The sequence below is a fragment of the Cyanistes caeruleus genome, chromosome 2 (genome assembly GCF_971803275.1).
Source record: "Cyanistes caeruleus chromosome 2, bCyaCae1.hap1.1, whole genome shotgun sequence".
In the NCBI taxonomy this organism is placed as follows: domain Eukaryota; kingdom Metazoa; phylum Chordata; class Aves; order Passeriformes; family Paridae; genus Cyanistes; species Cyanistes caeruleus.
The window spans coordinates 120,669,572-120,686,580 of NC_141702.1; the positions used below are offsets into that span (position 1 = coordinate 120,669,572).

Genomic DNA, 17,009 nt, shown 5'->3' on the forward strand with positions numbered 1-17,009 from the left:
AGTAACAGCCTGCGTGGTGGGGGATGTACAGATGTGGCTCTTCCCCTCTGCCTGGCCATAAATGGAGCCTCTGCTCTTGCCCAGAGTGCTTTCTGGGGGACTTTTGTAGCACAAAAACGGATCTCTGCACCTTAAGAATTCTCTTCTGTGGCTCTTTTTGGGTAAAAATATTCTTTTTATGTTGAAACATCTCTTTCAATAGTGTTTCCTCCTCGGGCACAATTTAAGTGCTCGGGAGTCAGGCGTGCTGCTGCGAACAGATGTGGGATGCTGCCTTGTCCAGAGCTTTCAGCCTTTTCCCTGAGGAGCAGTGGGAGCCACACAGAGTACAGTCAAGGCTGAATATGACATTTCTGGGGTTACCTGCTGCACTCCCTGATGGGGTCTTTAAGGCCTGTGCTTTTGGGGGAAACGCCTTGCTCGGGGCTGGGCTCGGTTCTGGGTTCCAGGAGCACTGCTGGCTCCCCAGGGCTCGGTTCTGGGTTCCAGGAGCACTGCTGGCTCCCTGGGGCTCGGTTCTGGGTTCCAGGAGCACTGCTGGCTCCCCGGGCTCGGTTCTGGGTTCCAGGAGCACTGCTGGCTCCCCGGGCTCGGTTCTGGGCTGCCCGGGGCTCGGTTCTGGGATGCCCGGGGCTCGGTTCTGGGCTTCCCAGAGCACCGCAGGGCACCTCCGGTGGCGCACGGGCAGCGGGGGATGTTCAGCCGCACTCCGAGCAGGGGATGTGTGCGGGCTCAGGGCAGGGGATGTGTGCGGGCTCAGAGCAGGGGATGTGTGCGGGCTGAGAGCAGGGGATGTGTGCGGGCTCAGCCGGGGATGTGTGCGGGCTCAGAGCAGGGGATGTGTGCGGGCTCAGCCGGGGATGTGTGCGGGCTCAGGGCAGGGGATGTGTGCGGGCTCAGAGCAGGGGATGTGTGCGGGCTCAGAGCCGGGGATGTGTGCGGGCTCAGAGCCGGGGATGTGTGCGGGCTCAGAGCAGGGGATGTGTGCGGGCTCAGGGCAGGGGATGTGTGCGGGCTCAGCCGGGGATGTGTGCGGGCTCAGAGCAGGGGATGTGTGCGGGCTCAGGGCAGGGGATGTGTGCGGGCTCAGCCGGGGATGTGTGCGGGCTCAGAGCAGGGGATGTGTGCGGGCTCAGAGCAGGGGATGTGTGCGGGCTGAGAGCAGGGGATGTGTGCGGGCTGAGAGCAGGGGATGTGTGCGGGCTGAGAGCAGGGGATGTGTGCGGGCTCAGAGCAGGGGATGTGTGCGGGCTGAGAGCCGGGGATGTGTGCGGGCTCAGAGCCGGGGATGTGTGCGGGCTCAGCCGGGGATGTGTGCGGGCTCAGAGCAGGGGATGTGTGCGGGCTCAGAGCAGGGGATGTGTGCGGGCTGAGAGCAGGGGATGTGTGCGGGCTGAGAGCAGGGGATGTGTGCGGGCTGAGAGCAGGGGATGTGTGCGGGCTCAGAGCCGGGGATGTGTGCGGGCTGAGAGCAGGGGATGTGTGCGGGCTCAGGGCAGGGGATGTGTGCGGGCTGAGAGCAGGGGATGTGTGCGGGCTGAGAGCAGGGGATGTGTGCGGGCTGAGAGCAGGGGATGTGTGCGGGCTGAGAGCCGGGGATGTGTGCGGGCTCAGAGCCGGGGATGTGTGCGGGCTGAGAGCAGGGGATGTGTGCGGGCTCAGAGCAGGGCATGTGTGCGGGCTCAGAGCAGGGGATGTGTGCGGGCTCAGAGCCGGGGATGTGTGCGGGCTCAGAGCCGGGGATGTGTGCGGGCTCAGAGCAGGGGATGTGTGCGGGCTCAGAGCAGGGGATGTGTGCGGGCTCAGAGCAGGGGATGTGTGCGGGCTCAGCCGGGGATGTGTGCGGGCTCAGAGCAGGGGATGTGTGCGGGCTCAGAGCAGGGGATGTGTGCGGGCTCAGCCGGGGATGTGTGCGGGCTCAGGGCAGGGGATGTGTGCGGGCTCAGGGCAGGGGATGTGTGCGGGCTCAGGGCAGGGGATGTGTGCGGGCTGAGAGCAGGGGATGTGTGCGGGCTCAGAGCCGGGGATGTGTGCGGGCTCAGAGCAGGGGATGTGTGCGGGCTCAGAGCAGGGGATGTGTGCGGGCTCAGAGCAGGGGATGTGTGCGGGCTGAGAGCCGGGGATGTGTGCGGGCTCAGGGCAGGGGATGTGTGCGGGCTGAGAGCAGGGGATGTGTGCGGGCTCAGCCGGGGATGTGTGCGGGCTCAGCCGGGGATGTGTGCGGGCTCAGAGCAGGGGATGTGTGCGGGCTCAGAGCAGGGGATGTGTGCGGGCTCAGAGCCGGGGATGTGTGCGGGCTCAGAGCAGGGGATGTGTGCGGGCTCAGAGCCGGGGATGTGTGCGGGCTCAGAGCAGGGGATGTGTGCGGGCTGAGAGCAGGGGATGTGTGCGGGCTCAGAGCAGGGGATGTGTGCGGGCTCAGGGCAGGGGATGTGTGCGGGCTCAGAGCCGGGGATGTGTGCGGGCTCAGAGCAGGGGATGTGTGCGGGCTCAGAGCAGGGGATGTGTGCGGGCTCAGAGCAGGGGATGTGTGCGGGCTGAGAGCAGGGGATGTGTGCGGGCTCAGAGCCGGGGATGTGTGCGGGCTGAGAGCAGGGCATGTGTGCGGGCTGAGAGCAGGGCATGTGTGCGGGCTCAGAGCAGGGCATGTGTGCGGGCTCAGAGCCGGGGATGTGTGCGGGCTCAGAGCAGGGGATGTGTGCGGGCTCAGAGCAGGGGATGTGTGCGGGCTGAGAGCAGGGGATGTGTGCGGGCTCAGAGCCGGGGATGTGTGCGGGCTGAGAGCAGGGCATGTGTGCGGGCTCAGAGCAGGGCATGTGTGCGGGCTCAGAGCAGGGCATGTGTGCGGGCTCAGAGCCGGGGATGTGTGCGGGCTCAGAGCAGGGGATGTGTGCGGGCTGAGAGCAGGGGATGTGTGCGGGCTGAGAGCAGGGGATGTGTGCGGGCTCAGAGCCGGGGATGTGTGCGGGCTCAGAGCCGGGGATGTGTGCGGGCTGAGAGCAGGGGATGTGTGCGGGCTCAGAGCCGGGGATGTGTGCGGGCTCAGAGCCGGGGATGTGTGCGGGCTGAGAGCCGGGGATGTGTGCGGGCTCAGAGCAGGGGATGTGTGCGGGCTCAGAGCAGGGGATGTGTGCGGGCTCAGCCGGGGATGTGTGCGGGCTCAGCCGGGGATGTGTGCGGGCTCAGGGCAGGGGATGTGTGCGGGCTCAGAGCAGGGGATGTGTGCGGGCTCAGCCGGGGATGTGTGCGGGCTCAGCCGGGGATGTGTGCGGGCTCAGGGCAGGGGATGTGTGCGGGCTCAGGGCAGGGGATGTGTGCGGGCTCAGAGCAGGGGATGTGTGCGGGCTCAGGGCAGGGGATGTGTGCGGGCTCAGGGCAGGGGATGTGTGCGGGCTCAGAGCAGGGGATGTGTGCGGGCTCAGAGCAGGGGATGTGTGCGGGCTCAGCCGGGGATGTCCTGCCGGCTCCTGCCGCACTCAGAGCCGCTCCCCGCGGTTCCCCGGCCGGGCTTTCAAGCCTGTATTTTCAAAATAACGTTAACATTATTTTGGGGCTGTTCCGGTAACGGGCTCTCTCGAGCTGACATACTTTTCGTGAAGATAAGTGAGAATTGTGCATTATTTCTGGGGTGAAGGCTGCTCGTAAAAGTTTATCATTAACCAGGGCGTGGCTGCGGAATTGCCTTCAGCTCCTTTAATTTCTCAGGTAGTGGAGGATTCAGGGAGCTTTGAGGAAATGGCATGGAGTGACTTTGGGAGCTGGGGGAGCCAAGGGGTGATTTCTTGCAGGTGACTCTGATAATTTGGCAATTCCCAGGGAAACAGAAGGCGGGTCCATGAGCAGTGGGAGTTTGGCAGTAGGCTCGGGCTCTTACTCGGTGTTACCCCAAATTTTAAATATTCCCGAGGCACGGGGAAGTGTCCCGGTGGGAAAGCAGCAGGAGGGAGCCGTGCCCTGCTGCGGGACAGGGCTGTAGGGATGCAGCTCACATCCAGCCCCAGCCCTGGGGCACCACCAGGATGCCACATCCAGCCAAAAGGAGAATTTGCTTTCTTGGTGAGGCAGTTCCTTTCTCCTCCCTTCGCTGTTTCAGAGGGAAAGTTTCCTTTTTTGTTTAGGTTTTAATGACCTCATTCCCTCGTATGAAATCGCTGTAAATGAACGCCTTGTTTTCCCCTGGGGTTGTGTTTAACAGGACGCATTCATGGAGGGGAATAATTGCACTTAGCCTGCAAATTCAGCAGCAGCGGTTTGCAGGAAACAAATATCACGTTAAAGAGTTTCCCTGCTCCGATTGTTTCCATAGTACGAGCAGCCAAGCAGAGCCTTGCTGCTGGAAAGGTGTTAATTTAAATAAAAATCAAGTTGTCCAGGGCTGAAGTTATCCTTTCTTCCCTAGCAGTGGTGGGACAGAATTGAGCCTCCTAGCTGGAATCAGCTTTGTTTTGGGTAATGAATGGCTGCCCTGCAAGGTGAGGCTTCCGTGGGGAGATGGTAATTTCAGCCCTTCACCCTCCTCTGAGCAAAATCACCCAACTTTCCTTCCCCACGTTGGTGTCAGTGAGGACCAAAGGGAGGAAATTAACCTTTATTAGTGTTGGGCCAGCGTCAGGCTGGGAAAACATTTTCCTTTGTAGAAAATAAACTTATTTCAAATTTCAGACCCAAGGTAGCACTTAGGGAAGTGCTACGTGCTCGGGTTGCCGTTGTTCTAAGAAATGAAATGGGAATATGCTGGCTTTTGGTCTGCTTGCCAGATGAAGACAAGAACTGAATTTGCATCCAAAAATCATTGCTGGTGTTTTTCTCCAGCAGTACCTGTTTGTTTTGATTGTTGCAGAAGCCATTTGGTTCCACAGCCAAGGCTCTCCCCATTTTTTATATATTTTTTAAATTTCTTTTTATTTTTTTTTTTACATTTATTTTAATTTTTTAAATTTTTTTTTTTGAGTGGAAAGCAAGCAAACCAAAGCCCTGCTGCAGACTCTGATAAATTCTGTGAAATTCCTTGCAAGGATGAACCCACAGTTTAGTACAGAATACTCAGTGAACTCGTTGAAATAGTTTTGTGTTGCATTTATTTCATTCTCTCCTGCTAAACTTGCAGAATGCCTGAAATTCTTGTCTTTCTGCTCTTGTGTAATTGTTCTGTTTGTTCCTCTTTTTCAGATATCGTGGATGGAAGTGACCTGAAGCAGTTTTTTGACAACAATTACTCTCAAATTTATTTTATATTCTATGAAAACTTCATAACACTGGAAAACAGCTTGAAGCAAAAAGGTGAGTTTTGGGGTTTTTCCAGCAGCTGTTGGCCAGTGTCCCACAACCGTGCAGAGTTTTGGATTCCATCAGAGCCCATCCAGAGGTTGTCTGGTCCTCGGTTATCTGGATTTTCCTGCAGTACAGTGTTGGTATCCATCACTTTCATGTGGTGCTGGCAGGAGAGACGGGCATGGCACGTCCCTCTCTGGGCTGAGGGCACGGCTGGCACTTTTCTGGCTTTGTTTCAGCGTTTACCCAGCCGTGCCCTCGCCCTGCAGGGCTCCTGCAGCTCCACGAGGGCAGGCTCGGGGCACAGCCCACCCCTGGCAGCCTTACCTGGGCTGAGAAATAAACTGAGCAGCACCCCTGGCTTCAGCTGAGCAGCACCAGCCCCACTCTGCCGTCTCCTGCCCCCTGTTTCTGGCAAGCAACGTTGTTTTGTGTCTTGCAGGGAATAAATCGCAAAGGGAGGAGCTGGACTCCATCCTCTTTCTCCTTGAAGTAAGTTTTCCACCCCATGGGAACTAATTTGTGTTTTGAATCTCACTGTGGCTCCGTGCCTGCTCAGAGCTTTGTGCTGAGGCTGGGTGTCAGCCCCCTGAGCCAAGAGATGTTTCCAGAATGCCCTGGGAATGCAGCAGGAGCACCTCTGTCCTGGGGAGCTGGGGAGGGATGCTCCGAGAAGGAGCCGGGATTCCGTGGGATCTGGGGGCTCTACTGCAACCTTGAGTCCTTCCCATCTCCAAAAGGACAGGAGCTGCCAGCTGCTGCCCATCAGTTTGAGTCTGTGAGATGCTGATTTCTTTGGGGTTTTTTTGTTCAGTGGAACATCTCTCACTTCCAGAAGCGCATCCTTCCCTCCTTGCCAGCGCTGGGGAGGAAATGTTCCCTCCTTAACTTCTGCATAACCAAATCAGGATTGCTTGAATTGAAACCAGACTGGTCTGGGATAGGTCGTTTTCCAAGGTACCCCTTGGACTGGAGTTTTTACCTAAATGTGCTTGGGTGTGAGAAAATATCATTTCATTTCACAGATGAAAGCCTTGACGCATAAAATGTTCATACAATGCACACCAAAATTCTTAGCTTAAGCCCTGCCTGTCTCTAGTCAGAAAGCACTGGCACCTTTAAATGTTATTATTTTGATTAGGTAAATAATTGGCCAGATTTCTCTCTTAAGGTTAAACACACATATCATCTTCTGCTGATTTATTTCTCTTTATTTCTTTCTCTGCTACTCCCACTACTAACTTTTTACCTGAGCATTGCATCATAGAAATCTCATTTTTGTTTGTATTTTGGGGTTTTTTTGGTAGGAAGAAACCCCTTAAACTTTCAGTGGGACTCTAGAAATTGAAGCTAGAACAAAGATTAATTGTTGTCAGCTCCCCCTGCGAGACCCCCAGCCCCTCAGAAGTGTGTGGCTGTGCATTAATGAGGAGCTGCTGGTTGGAATGGTATTTATGGTGACAAGAAGAATGATACCCAATGTGCCTGGAGTGGGAAAAATGGCCATGACAGTGGTGACATGGGACCCTGGGGTTTTGTGATCTCCCTGGTTCCCCCCTCCAGGAGGTTTTCCCTCTGAAACCCGAGTTGAATTCCTGCTCCTTGTGACATTAGCAGGGCTCTGCTCTGGGGCTGTGCCCGAGGCAGTGGCAAAGAGCAGCAGCTCAGAAATCTGCCAGGGCTGTTTGGGGCAGGAGAAACTCCTCTTCCTCCTCCTCCTCCTCCTCCTCCTGCTGCTGCTGCTGCAGGGTGCCCAGCCCAGCAGAGAAGGTGTCACCGGTGACATTTCTGTGCCTGGGCCATGAATGGGGAGCAGCCAAGGCTTGCTCACCTGGGCAGAGGGGAGAGCTGGGCATTCCCAGGGCTTGGAAAGGGGTGCCCAACCACCACCCCTAATGCTCCCTAAAACTGGAGGGGGAACGTGGTGTCTGAGGGAGGAAAAGTCCCTGGTGTGTCTGAAGGGCTGCTCGGGCTCCCGGTGGAGGAGAGAGAGCTGTGCCCCAGGCTGCTCACCCTGGGGGACAGGAGATCCCTTGGGGGTTTGTGTGGGGTTTGGGGTGACTCCCTTGGTGCTGGGGATCCCTTGGGGGTTTGGGGTGATTCCCTTGGTGCTGGGGATGTGCAGCCCGAGGGTGGCTGACCCTGGCTGGGAGCAGCCCCAGAGCCTCAGCCCAGGGAGTCAGGAGTGCCAGGGGATGAGGCATCCGTGCTGTTTTCCATGGGAAACACAACTAATTGATTGTTCAGCCTCCCATATTTAATGTGGTGTCAGCAGGAGCCGGGGGGATGCTGCATTTTCTGCTAATTAGCTAACTAGGTGGTTACTCAGGATTAACAAATCCCGAGTCCCCGTGCTGAGGGTTAGCAGCCTGAAAATCAACACCAACATTTCTGAGGGAATTGCCTTTGCTGGCGCTTTGGTGGGGCTGTGCTGCTGTTGTGGAGTGACACCTAGTGTGTGTGCTGGGCAACAGAGGCTTTTCCCACAAATCCTCTGCAAACTGCCTGGGCCTGGTGGCAATTGATGGAGGAAAAATCTCATTTTGCACATCAGCTGCACGGCTGGGCCGCAGGGCAGCAGCTTCAGACAGCCTGTTGCTCAGAGAAGAAGTGATACCCGGCAGGGAGGAATGTGAAGGGTTAACTGTTGCAATTAACACTGCAGAATGCTTGGCTCTAGCTGTGTGAGGCGCTTTGGCTTTCCCCAGGTAGACAGAGATGTGTGAAGTGACATGGCACTGGTGCTGTCACGTTTCCCCGGTGCAGCTGAGAGCCCCAGATTGTGTGGCACACAATTCTTTTTCTGCCAAGCTTCTAATTTATTTTTTTTCCTCTATTTGCAGAGCAGGGGCCTGCTGTTCCCTGTGTCCCTGCTCCCTTTTGAGGGGCATCCCAAAAGCTCAGCTCTGGGTGCTGTGTGTCACAGAGCTCCCAGGGGTGCACTGTGCTGTTTATTTGCTCCACTCACAGCACTGTGCCATCAGCTGGGTGGGAGAGTCTGGGGGGGGTTTTTTAATAAGAAAGCATTTTTTCTTTCTTGCAGCACCAGGCAGCGATTCCAGTGACTCTGTGGGTTTTAATCTCTAGTGAAGTAAAAGCAGGTTGATGCTTTTGAGATCAATTTCTTCCCATTCTCTATAATTTCCCTTCGTTATTTAAGAGCAACTACATCTGTCTTGCTGATGGTGTCAAAAATTTCATTCCACTGATCTAACAAGTTCACTGGATGAGATGTTTTACACTCAGAACTTCTCAGATGTAGAAGAGCTTTCCCAATTCCGTGTTTTGTGTGGAGTTTGTGCTTCCTTGAGCCGGGTGCAGATGTGAACGCTGGGGCTCCAGCTCAGTAAAGTAACAAAGGGGCTTTTCTGTTTGTAGCAGTAAAAGTGCTTTCAGCTCTGCTTTTCTACCCATAGAAAATGGCTTTTGGAACCCTTTGCAGTCGCTCTGCCATAGTTCCAGTAACAATGCTGCTGTTCTTGCAGCGTTCTGGGCTACATTCTAGCTATTTGTTTCACATCTTTTCCTTCAGAGCTCTGCCTGTTCCTCGGCGTGCCTGGGGCAGTGCTGAGTGCCCCGTGTGCTTTGGGCAGGCGTTTTCCCTCGGCACACAACTGTAAATAATTGATCAATGCAGCGAGAGGAGCGTCCCTCTGTTGAGGCTGGGCTGCTGTGGGCACGCTGCCTCCTTTGGCCTCTTGGCTCCTCTGACCCCGTGAGCAGGAGCTGGAAAATGTCTGGATTGCTGCAGGTTCTGGTGGTGGAGCAGCCTGAAACCAGCTGAGCCCAGAGGCCTGGGAGAGCTCTTCCTCCTTGGCTTGACGTGGGTCCCCCTGCCCCTGCCTGCTGGGGATGCTGGATGCAGGGTTTGCCTGGCAAAAGCAGCCTGGCACATCCCGGCGCTGCTGTCCCCCTGGGGAACACCCCTGGGACGTGTCCTGCAGCTGGCACACAGCTGCCAGGCACGGCAGGGTGCAGCCTGGGGGGGAAAGCAGAGGGCTTTTCAGAAGAAATGGCAGTTTTGGTTGAGTCAGTCTGTCGGAATCCAAACCTCGGTGGTTTTTGTTTTGCTTCGGCGAGAGAGAGGGGCGCAGCATCCTGTGTAAACCAAGATTTAAACTTAACATTATTCCTAGTCATGCAGGAAGTCCAAAGGAAAAAGAACTATGGATAATCAGTTAAAAGAACTGACAGATACCCTGATGTGTTGATCAGTAGTAATACCTAATTTCTATTTCAAGTGTGCTGTAATGGATTACCATATAGATGCAGCAAAGCACTAAGCATTAAATAGATCTATGTGTTTTCTGAAAAAGCAATATGATTTCGCACTGTGGGGTTTCTTAAAATATTTCTTATTAGTGTAGTGTGGAACTAGGACCAGGATGTCAATGGCCAGCTGGGATTCACAGCGGTGGGGCTGGGCTGGGGGGGAGAGGCTCTCATTTCTTGTGTGGCAGCAGCAGTGCACGTTCTCCAGGGCACCCGGGGTGGGGAGGGTGTAGAGAGTGTTGCTGGGGATGTGGAGCTGAGAAGGGAGCAGGTGGGGCTGGTTGGGGGCTGGCTGTGGGACAGCAGAGCCCCTGGGCTGGCACACCCCTGCCTCTTCTCAAAGTGCATCTGCTTGTTGTTTAACCTGGATTGGACATGCTGAAAGGGGAAGGGACTGAAGTGTCTCTGGTTTTGCTGTGTGAAGAGATTTTTGGGATGTGGGAGCTTTTCTCAGATAGGAACTTCTGTCCTCTTACTGATGGCTTAAACCCTGGGGTTGTTTTGATTCCCTCACCTGACAAGCGTGCTGGAGTCTGTGTTTTGTGAAGAGAGCAGTGAGGGTGGTGTTTTGTGCAGTTCAGAATCTGGGCTTGGTTTCCCCTCTCCTTCAGCTGAGCATTTGTTTTCCTGGATGCAGCCTGCAGTTTGCTGAGACTTGGATGTGAAAATTGTTACCAAATTCTTTTTCAGATGGGTCCTTGCCATGGAGCTTTGCACCTTCCCAGCTCACACCTCCTCACTTTGCAGAAGGGAATTTTAAATTTAGGTGAAGCTGTGTAACAGACTGGAACAGAGCTAACAGATCACCTGTGGTTCTGTCTGGTTTTCCATGATAAATGTGCCAGTGTGTGAGGCTCCCTCCCTGCAGTGACACCCGAGTCCAGCCCAGTTCCCAGTTCCTGCTGCTTTGCTGTAGGGTTTTGTTTCCTGGAGCTGCTCCTCACACTCCTCAGGCACACAGCTTGTGGTGAGCCTGGGCACAGACCCAGCTCCCATGCAGGGCTCCTGCCTTGGGGGAGGCTGGAGGTGCTCCTGGCTTGGCTTAGGTGATGTTAGAGGTGCTCCTGGCTTAGGTGAGGTTAAAAGTGCTCCTGGATTACCTTAGGTGAGGTTAAAGGTGCTCCTGGGTTACCTTGGGTGAGGTTAAAGGTGCTCCTGGGTTACCTTAGGTGAGGTTAGAGGTGCTCCTGGCTCAGTTTAGGACTCCTTTCTGCCCCGTGCCAAGTTAAGTAATGATTAATGGCAGCAGTAGTCTGGAGGAGTGGTGGGCTGCCAGTGTCTGAATGTTTAGATGGATAACAGTAACTCTTTGTCCACGGGTCCTGCAGTCTGCTTGGCAGAAGGCTGGTGCTTGACCAACAGGCAAAGCCCCTGTGTGAGCCATGGGCTCGTTTTTAGCCAGTCAGATCCCTCATCCAAGCATTCCTGCTGCCCACGGACAGGGAGCTCGACCTCTGGACCCCCTGCTCCTGGGGTCCTGCTGCCACCACGCGCTGGGGAGGGAGCTGGGGGAGTGACACTGGGACAAAACACAAGGAGCACGGAAAGGACGTGCCTGGTTTGCCATTTCATTCTGGCTAACCCTGCAGAAATGCTAAAAGCAGTGTGGGGAGCACGTGCTGTGGTGAAGCTGAGGAGGAGGAGGCCCAGCCTGTCTGTGACCCGAGGTCTGGCTCCCTGTGCCCACCAGCTGCCGTCACTTCCATCCCCTGCCCTGGAGAAGGGGATGTTCCATGTGCAGAAGGACTGTTCTGAGTGCTGAATTTCTGAAGCCCTTTACTGTCCCAAGCCAGAGGCCTGTCCTGCCCCAGGTGTGGAGCACACGCTCTGGCAGCGGGGCTGGCTCTGGCCCCCAGTGCCAGCTGCTCTCTGGGCTGAGATGCTTCAGGTTTTCTTGTGAGCTTTTGTGTGCAGAGCACCCTGAAACGGGCCAGCGTTGCAGGAGTGAGCTGCCATCCCTTTGCAGCCCGCATGTGGCATTGCTGAGAGCCTGGAGGCGTTTGTTGTGCTGGGATCCCTGCCGCTCCCTTCCTCCCGTAACCACACGGGGCTCTGAGTGCCCGTCACCCACAGCATCCTTCAGTTCCATTTGCTTTCCAAACTGAGCTGTTCTAAACTGGTTTCCCAGTTCAATGTCTCCTCCTAATTCCTTGTTTCAATGGCTGGGGTGTTGTGAGCTGGGGGTGTTTCTGTGTGGAGCCCTGCTGTGCCACACCTGCAGCCAGTCCTTCAAAAAGAAACCCTGGACGTTCCTTCCCATCTCACCTGTGTGTTGTGTGTCTGTTCCTCTGGATCCCCTGGTGAGCCACTTTCATTGCAGAAAACCTGACTAGTTTTGTTTCCTGCAGAAAATACTGCAGCTGCTGCCCGAGAGGATTTTTTATCGATGGCATTTTCGCAGTATAGGTAAGAACAAATGGTTTAAAACAAAAAAAAGAACTTTTCAGTAGCTTTTTTAAGATCAGTTTTTCGTTTAATGAGTGATATGTGAGTAGAGTGATGGATACATGGTATTTGTGCAAGTTTGGCCCCAGCTCTTTCCCAGATTCTCAGGAAAAGGAGGATTTTCCCATGCTAGAACGTGGCCGTGGCACACACAAGGTGCCCATGGGTGGCTGCTTCAGACCAAGACTGTTCTTCCCCCACACTGGTGGCACTGCAGCTTCTGGAAGAAGGGAGGGAATAGCAGGAGCCTGGCAGGGAGCAGTCTTGGCTGCCCTTGGGATGGTGAAGTGATTTAACCCCACCATTTCCTCCGAATCAAATCCCTTGGATCCATCACTGCTGCTCAAATTCCGCTTCCAGATCCCACCAGGGTGGCACCCGAGGGTTTTTATGCTGCTTGTTGAAGTTTTATGGGGGACTCCATTCCTCCCAAGGTGGAGTTGTTTGCTGGGGCTGTTCTGCAGCAGTGTGACACCAGCTGCCATCCTTGTCATCAGAGCGAGGAGTTGCTGCTGCAGAGGAACAATGGGCGGAAGTTAAAGGTCAAGGGAAGGGCTGTTGTCACATTTCCACTCAGCACTGACAAAAACAAGAGGAGACATCTGCCTGGCCACTCCACAAGGGTTCAGCTGAGCTAGTCCAGACCACATTGGTTCCAGTCGGTTGCTCCATAGCTATTATTATTATTATTATTATTATTATTATTATTATTATTATTATTATTATTATTATTCACGCTTCTAGTGCGTGGTCACAGTGGTGTAATGTTTCATCTGTGTCCAAAAAATGATGTAGAAAATTTGGCAGAGCATTTATTTTCACCTCTGCCCTGTGATTTCCTTCTGCTTAACGTTCCTGTGCGTTAATGCGCGTTTCCTAATAATTTTATTATTCATCTAATTTCTGTTTCATCTTGTGAAATGGCGAGATCTCGAGGGAAGGAGCTGGTGGCCGTGGCTGGCCTCAGATGGGGGTTCCCCCCACGCTTGTCTCAGAGCCCAGCACAGTGGCCCCAGATAGATGAAGGCAGGCTTCCCTGGGACATCTCTGAGAACAGCGTGCTGGGAAGTGTCTGAGAGTGTCTGCTTAACTTTCCTCATCCAGGGTCGATTCTGAAGAAGCTTTTGCACACGGGAAACTCTCTCAAGGTATTGCACCAACCTTGTTTTTGTATTCCTTTTCACTTGAGTTCCTGTGGAGTATGCTACTCCTCAGCTTTCCAATAGCAGTGTTCCCCAGATTGCTTCGGAATTTTTCCTTATTCCCCTTTTAATAGTGAGCTTTATTATTGTGACCCTTGGTTACTTTCATACGTCTCCTCAGTCATTTTCCTGCTGCTCTAGTGACCTTTGTGCAGCCTCCTGGAGAATTGCCAGATCCCTGATTTCTCTGAGCTTTCTCTGGCACTGGGATTATCCAAACCCTGGGAATCTCCTGGGTGGGAGGCAGGGCTGGGATTATCCGAATTTGGGAATCCCTTGGGTAGGGAGGCAGGACCTTACACTCCTCCTGTGTGAGCTGGGGTGCACTGGGATTATCCAAGCCCTGGGAATCCCTTGGGTAGGGAGGCAGGGCTGGGATTATCCAAACCTTGGGAATCTCCTGGATGAGAGGCAGGGCTAGGATTATCCAAACCCTGTGAATCCCTTGGGTAGGGAGGCAGGGCTGGGATTATCCAAGCCCTGGGCACCCCCTGTGTCCCAGGCAGGGCTCTGGGGGTGCACTGGGATTATCCAAGCCCTGGGCACCCCCAGGCAGGGCTCTGGGGGTGCAGCCTGGCAGAGCTGTGTCTGTGCCTGGCCCTGCAGGGTTTTGGGGGTGCAGCCTGGCAGAGCTGTGTCTGTGCCTTGCCCTGCAGCTGCGCTGCGAGGGGATGCGGCTGTTCCTGCTGTGGCTGCAGGCCCTGCAGACCAACTGTGGCGAGGAGCAGGTGCTGCTGTTCGCCTGCCTGGTGCCCGGCTTCCCCCCGCTGCCGTCCCCCCGCGGGCCCTGCACGCTGGACAGCCTGCTCAGCCCCCCGGCCCCGCCCGACGGTGAGCCTTCATCCCCTGTGTGAGCCTTCCTCATCCTCCTCATCCTCCTCCTGTGGGAGCCTTCATCCTCCTCATCCTCCTCCTGTGTGAGCCTTCATCCCCCTGGGAGCCTTCCTCATCCTGTGTGAGCTTTCATCCCCTCTGTGAGCCCTCCTCATCCTCCTCCTGTGGGAGCCTTCATCCTCCTCATCCTTCTCCTGTGTGAGCCTTCATCCCCCTGGGAGCCTTCCTCATCCTGTGTGAGCCTTCATCCCCTCTGTGAGCCCTCCTCATCCTCCTCCTGTGGGAGCCTTCATCCTCCTCATCCTTCTCCTGTGTGAGCCTTCATCCCCCTGGGAGCCTTCCTCATCCTCCTCATCCTCCTCCTGTGTGAGCCTTCATCCTCCTGTGTGAGCCTTCATCCCCTCTGTGAGCCTTCCTCATCCTCCTCATCCTCCTCCTCCATGAGCCTTCATCCTCCTCCTCCTCCTGGGTGAGCCATCCTCCTCCTCCTCCTCCTGAGCCTTCCTCCTCCTCCTGGGTGAGCCTTCCTCCTCCTCCTCCTGGGTGAGCCTTCCTCCTCCTCCTCCTCCTCCTGGGTGAGCCTTCCTCCTCCTCCTGGGTGAGCCTTTCTCCTCCTCCTGGGTGAGCCTTCCTCCTCTTCCTCCTCCTCCTGGGTGAGCCTTCCTCCTCCTCCTCCCCGCTGTGTTGCAGGGCCTGTGACGGCCGAGCAGCCTCTGGGCCGTGGCAGTTCGGTGTCTCCCTGATGGCTCCTTGCCCAGCAGCCTTTCCCCGATGTTCCCTCCTTTACTTCTCCCTTTTCTCCTGTGCCGCGCGCCTTCGGTTGCAGCCAGGGTTTTCCCGGAGGAGATCGCGCCGCTGCTGCCGGCTGTCTCCGGGGAGAAACCTGCCGAGGACCAGACCTGCTACTTCCTGCAGCTGCTGCTGAAATACATGGTCACTCAGGTGAGGAGGCTGCGTGCTTCAGACTGCTCCTCTTTGCAGGGGGCGTTTGTGGGAGCTGAGAGTTAATCCTGCGCCACATCTGTGCACAGCTGGGCTTTTTTACCCTGCCCCAGCCCTTTTTTTTTTATTACTCATTTTTAAATGGAAAATCACCCCAAAGGTGTTCCCTCGTGCCAGTTTTGGTGAAAATAAGAAGTTTGTCGCACTGTTGTGATAAGAATTAATGGATGTTATCCAGGCTTGGGGAGTGACTGACTGTTTTACGTGCTCGTGGCTGCGTTTAGAGAATCGGTGTGGGGCAAAGATTGAGTTTGTTCTCTTTGGACACACAGCTAGATGAAAAGGGATGTGAAGGACCACTGGAGGAAGAGATAAAGAGAGATGGCTTCTGTGATGTTTTTGAAAGGATGCAAGTAACAAGCACATAAAATTTAATTAGAAGTAGATCAGATGAATCTGCGCAGGAAATAAATTAAGATAATGTATATTTTTAAAAAGTACAAATTAGGCAACATTTGAAATAAAGTGGAAGCTGTGCAGACAATGAACATTAAAGAGCCTTGTTATTAAAAAAAGATAAATTATAATTAAATACTTTGAGATACACTTTCCAGTATGAAAAGGCAAGACCAAAATAATATTTGGAAAGGGTTTTGTCATCTTGAACAGATGCTTTATTTTAAATTAAAGTGGCTGTATGGAATTATCAGCTTCCTCCACAGCAGCCTTCGTTTTGCATATCAGAGTCTCACACCGCTCCAGTCAAAACCAAAAATGTCCCTCTTCTCTTTGTGCTCTCGTTACCTGTGTGGGATCCAAACAAACCTGCCTAGGCTGCAGATCCCACTGCACAGCGGTTCTGCTGTTTGTTCATTGTGCTGAAGAAAGTATTTCTGGTAAAAGTGAGAAGCAGATTCACGGAGAGCAGCACAAATACACTGGCTTTGTTGGGCTGCTCTGGCCTTGCTTCCCCTTCTTACTGCACTTTGTAAAGCTGGTTTTGGGGCTGTGCTACTTCTTCTTCTCTTGCTCAAGTGTGTTTGCCTGCTTTTTGAGTTAGAATTGTCAGTATACCACGTTAACTTAAAGCTTTTTGTGTGTCCCTCTCTAACTCCGTGACGAAGGCTGACAGCTTGGAGTGGAAGAACAAGGAGAACCAAGACACTGGATTTAAGTTTCTCTTTGCATTGTTCAGAAAATACTACCTTCCCCACTTGTTCCCATCTTTCACAAAGCTGACCAACCTCTACAAGCCTGTGCTTGGTGAGTAGTGGGTTTTGCCTTTGAAGCAGAAAAAGCCAGAGCTGGCTCTCAGCAGCATCTCTGTGACCTGCTGGTGTCTCACTGCATTTCCTGTAAAATTCACTTGCACTGTAGCAGGGCTGGCTCTTCCAGCTTTGGCCCTTCCTTCTTGCAGCCCCTGTCTTCTGCTTTCCTTTGCTTTGAGGGGTGCAGGGGCTAACCTCAGGAAAGAGCTGTGGCGTACTCCTGAGGAGAATTCAAGCCTTAGTGAGATGAAAGCAGTCATCGCGCCTGTTATTTCCTGGGTGAGGTGCTCAGGGTGTTTAGCCAGCGTTGGGGGGCAGTTAGGAAGGTCCCACTCTGTGTCTCTGTTCCCCCCTGTCCCTGCAGACATTCCTGATGTCAGGCCAAGGCCGGTGTACGTCGCTGCCACGCGCAACAACGAGAGCGTCTACTGCACTAAAATCCCCTACATGGCAGCCCGCGTGGTGTTCATCAAGTGGCTCGTTACCTTCTTCCTGGAAAAGAAGTATTTAACTGCTGCTCAGAGCACAAAAAATGGAGGAGAAATGCTCCCTAAAATTATTCAGGTGGGCTTCAAAGTTTCCCTCTCTCCTTGCCTGCGTGCTGGCCCGGTGGGTGACGGCGCGGCGCCGGCAGCTGAAGCACAAAGAAATGCTCCCAGAAGTGGATAAATGATGTGGCTGGTTGGCCGATTTTCTTCCATGGAGGAGGCAGTTTCTGAGCAAAACCCTTCAGTAATTCACTAGAAGGGTTTTTTTCCCCCCTCCTAACTTGTTG

The 17,009-nt window shown here is 54.3% G+C and overlaps 1 protein-coding gene across 1 annotated transcript in view; it reads left to right on the top strand.

The window, feature by feature from the left end:
- The first annotated feature begins 4,456 nt into the window (after nucleotides 1–4,456).
- The window catches only part of RALGAPA2 (Ral GTPase activating protein catalytic subunit alpha 2), an 85,614-nt gene continuing 73,061 nt past the window's right edge, over nucleotides 4,457–17,009 (top strand). The window contains exons 1-9 of the mRNA XM_086875220.1: nucleotides 4,457–4,472; nucleotides 5,170–5,280; nucleotides 5,714–5,763; nucleotides 11,892–11,949; nucleotides 13,093–13,136; nucleotides 13,847–14,021; nucleotides 14,851–14,966; nucleotides 16,091–16,229; nucleotides 16,599–16,798. Of these exons, the coding sequence (XP_086731346.1) occupies nucleotides 4,457–4,472; nucleotides 5,170–5,280; nucleotides 5,714–5,763; nucleotides 11,892–11,949; nucleotides 13,093–13,136; nucleotides 13,847–14,021; nucleotides 14,851–14,966; nucleotides 16,091–16,229; nucleotides 16,599–16,798 (909 nt within the window). The remainder of the gene's footprint in view (nucleotides 4,473–5,169; nucleotides 5,281–5,713; nucleotides 5,764–11,891; nucleotides 11,950–13,092; nucleotides 13,137–13,846; nucleotides 14,022–14,850; nucleotides 14,967–16,090; nucleotides 16,230–16,598; nucleotides 16,799–17,009) is intronic.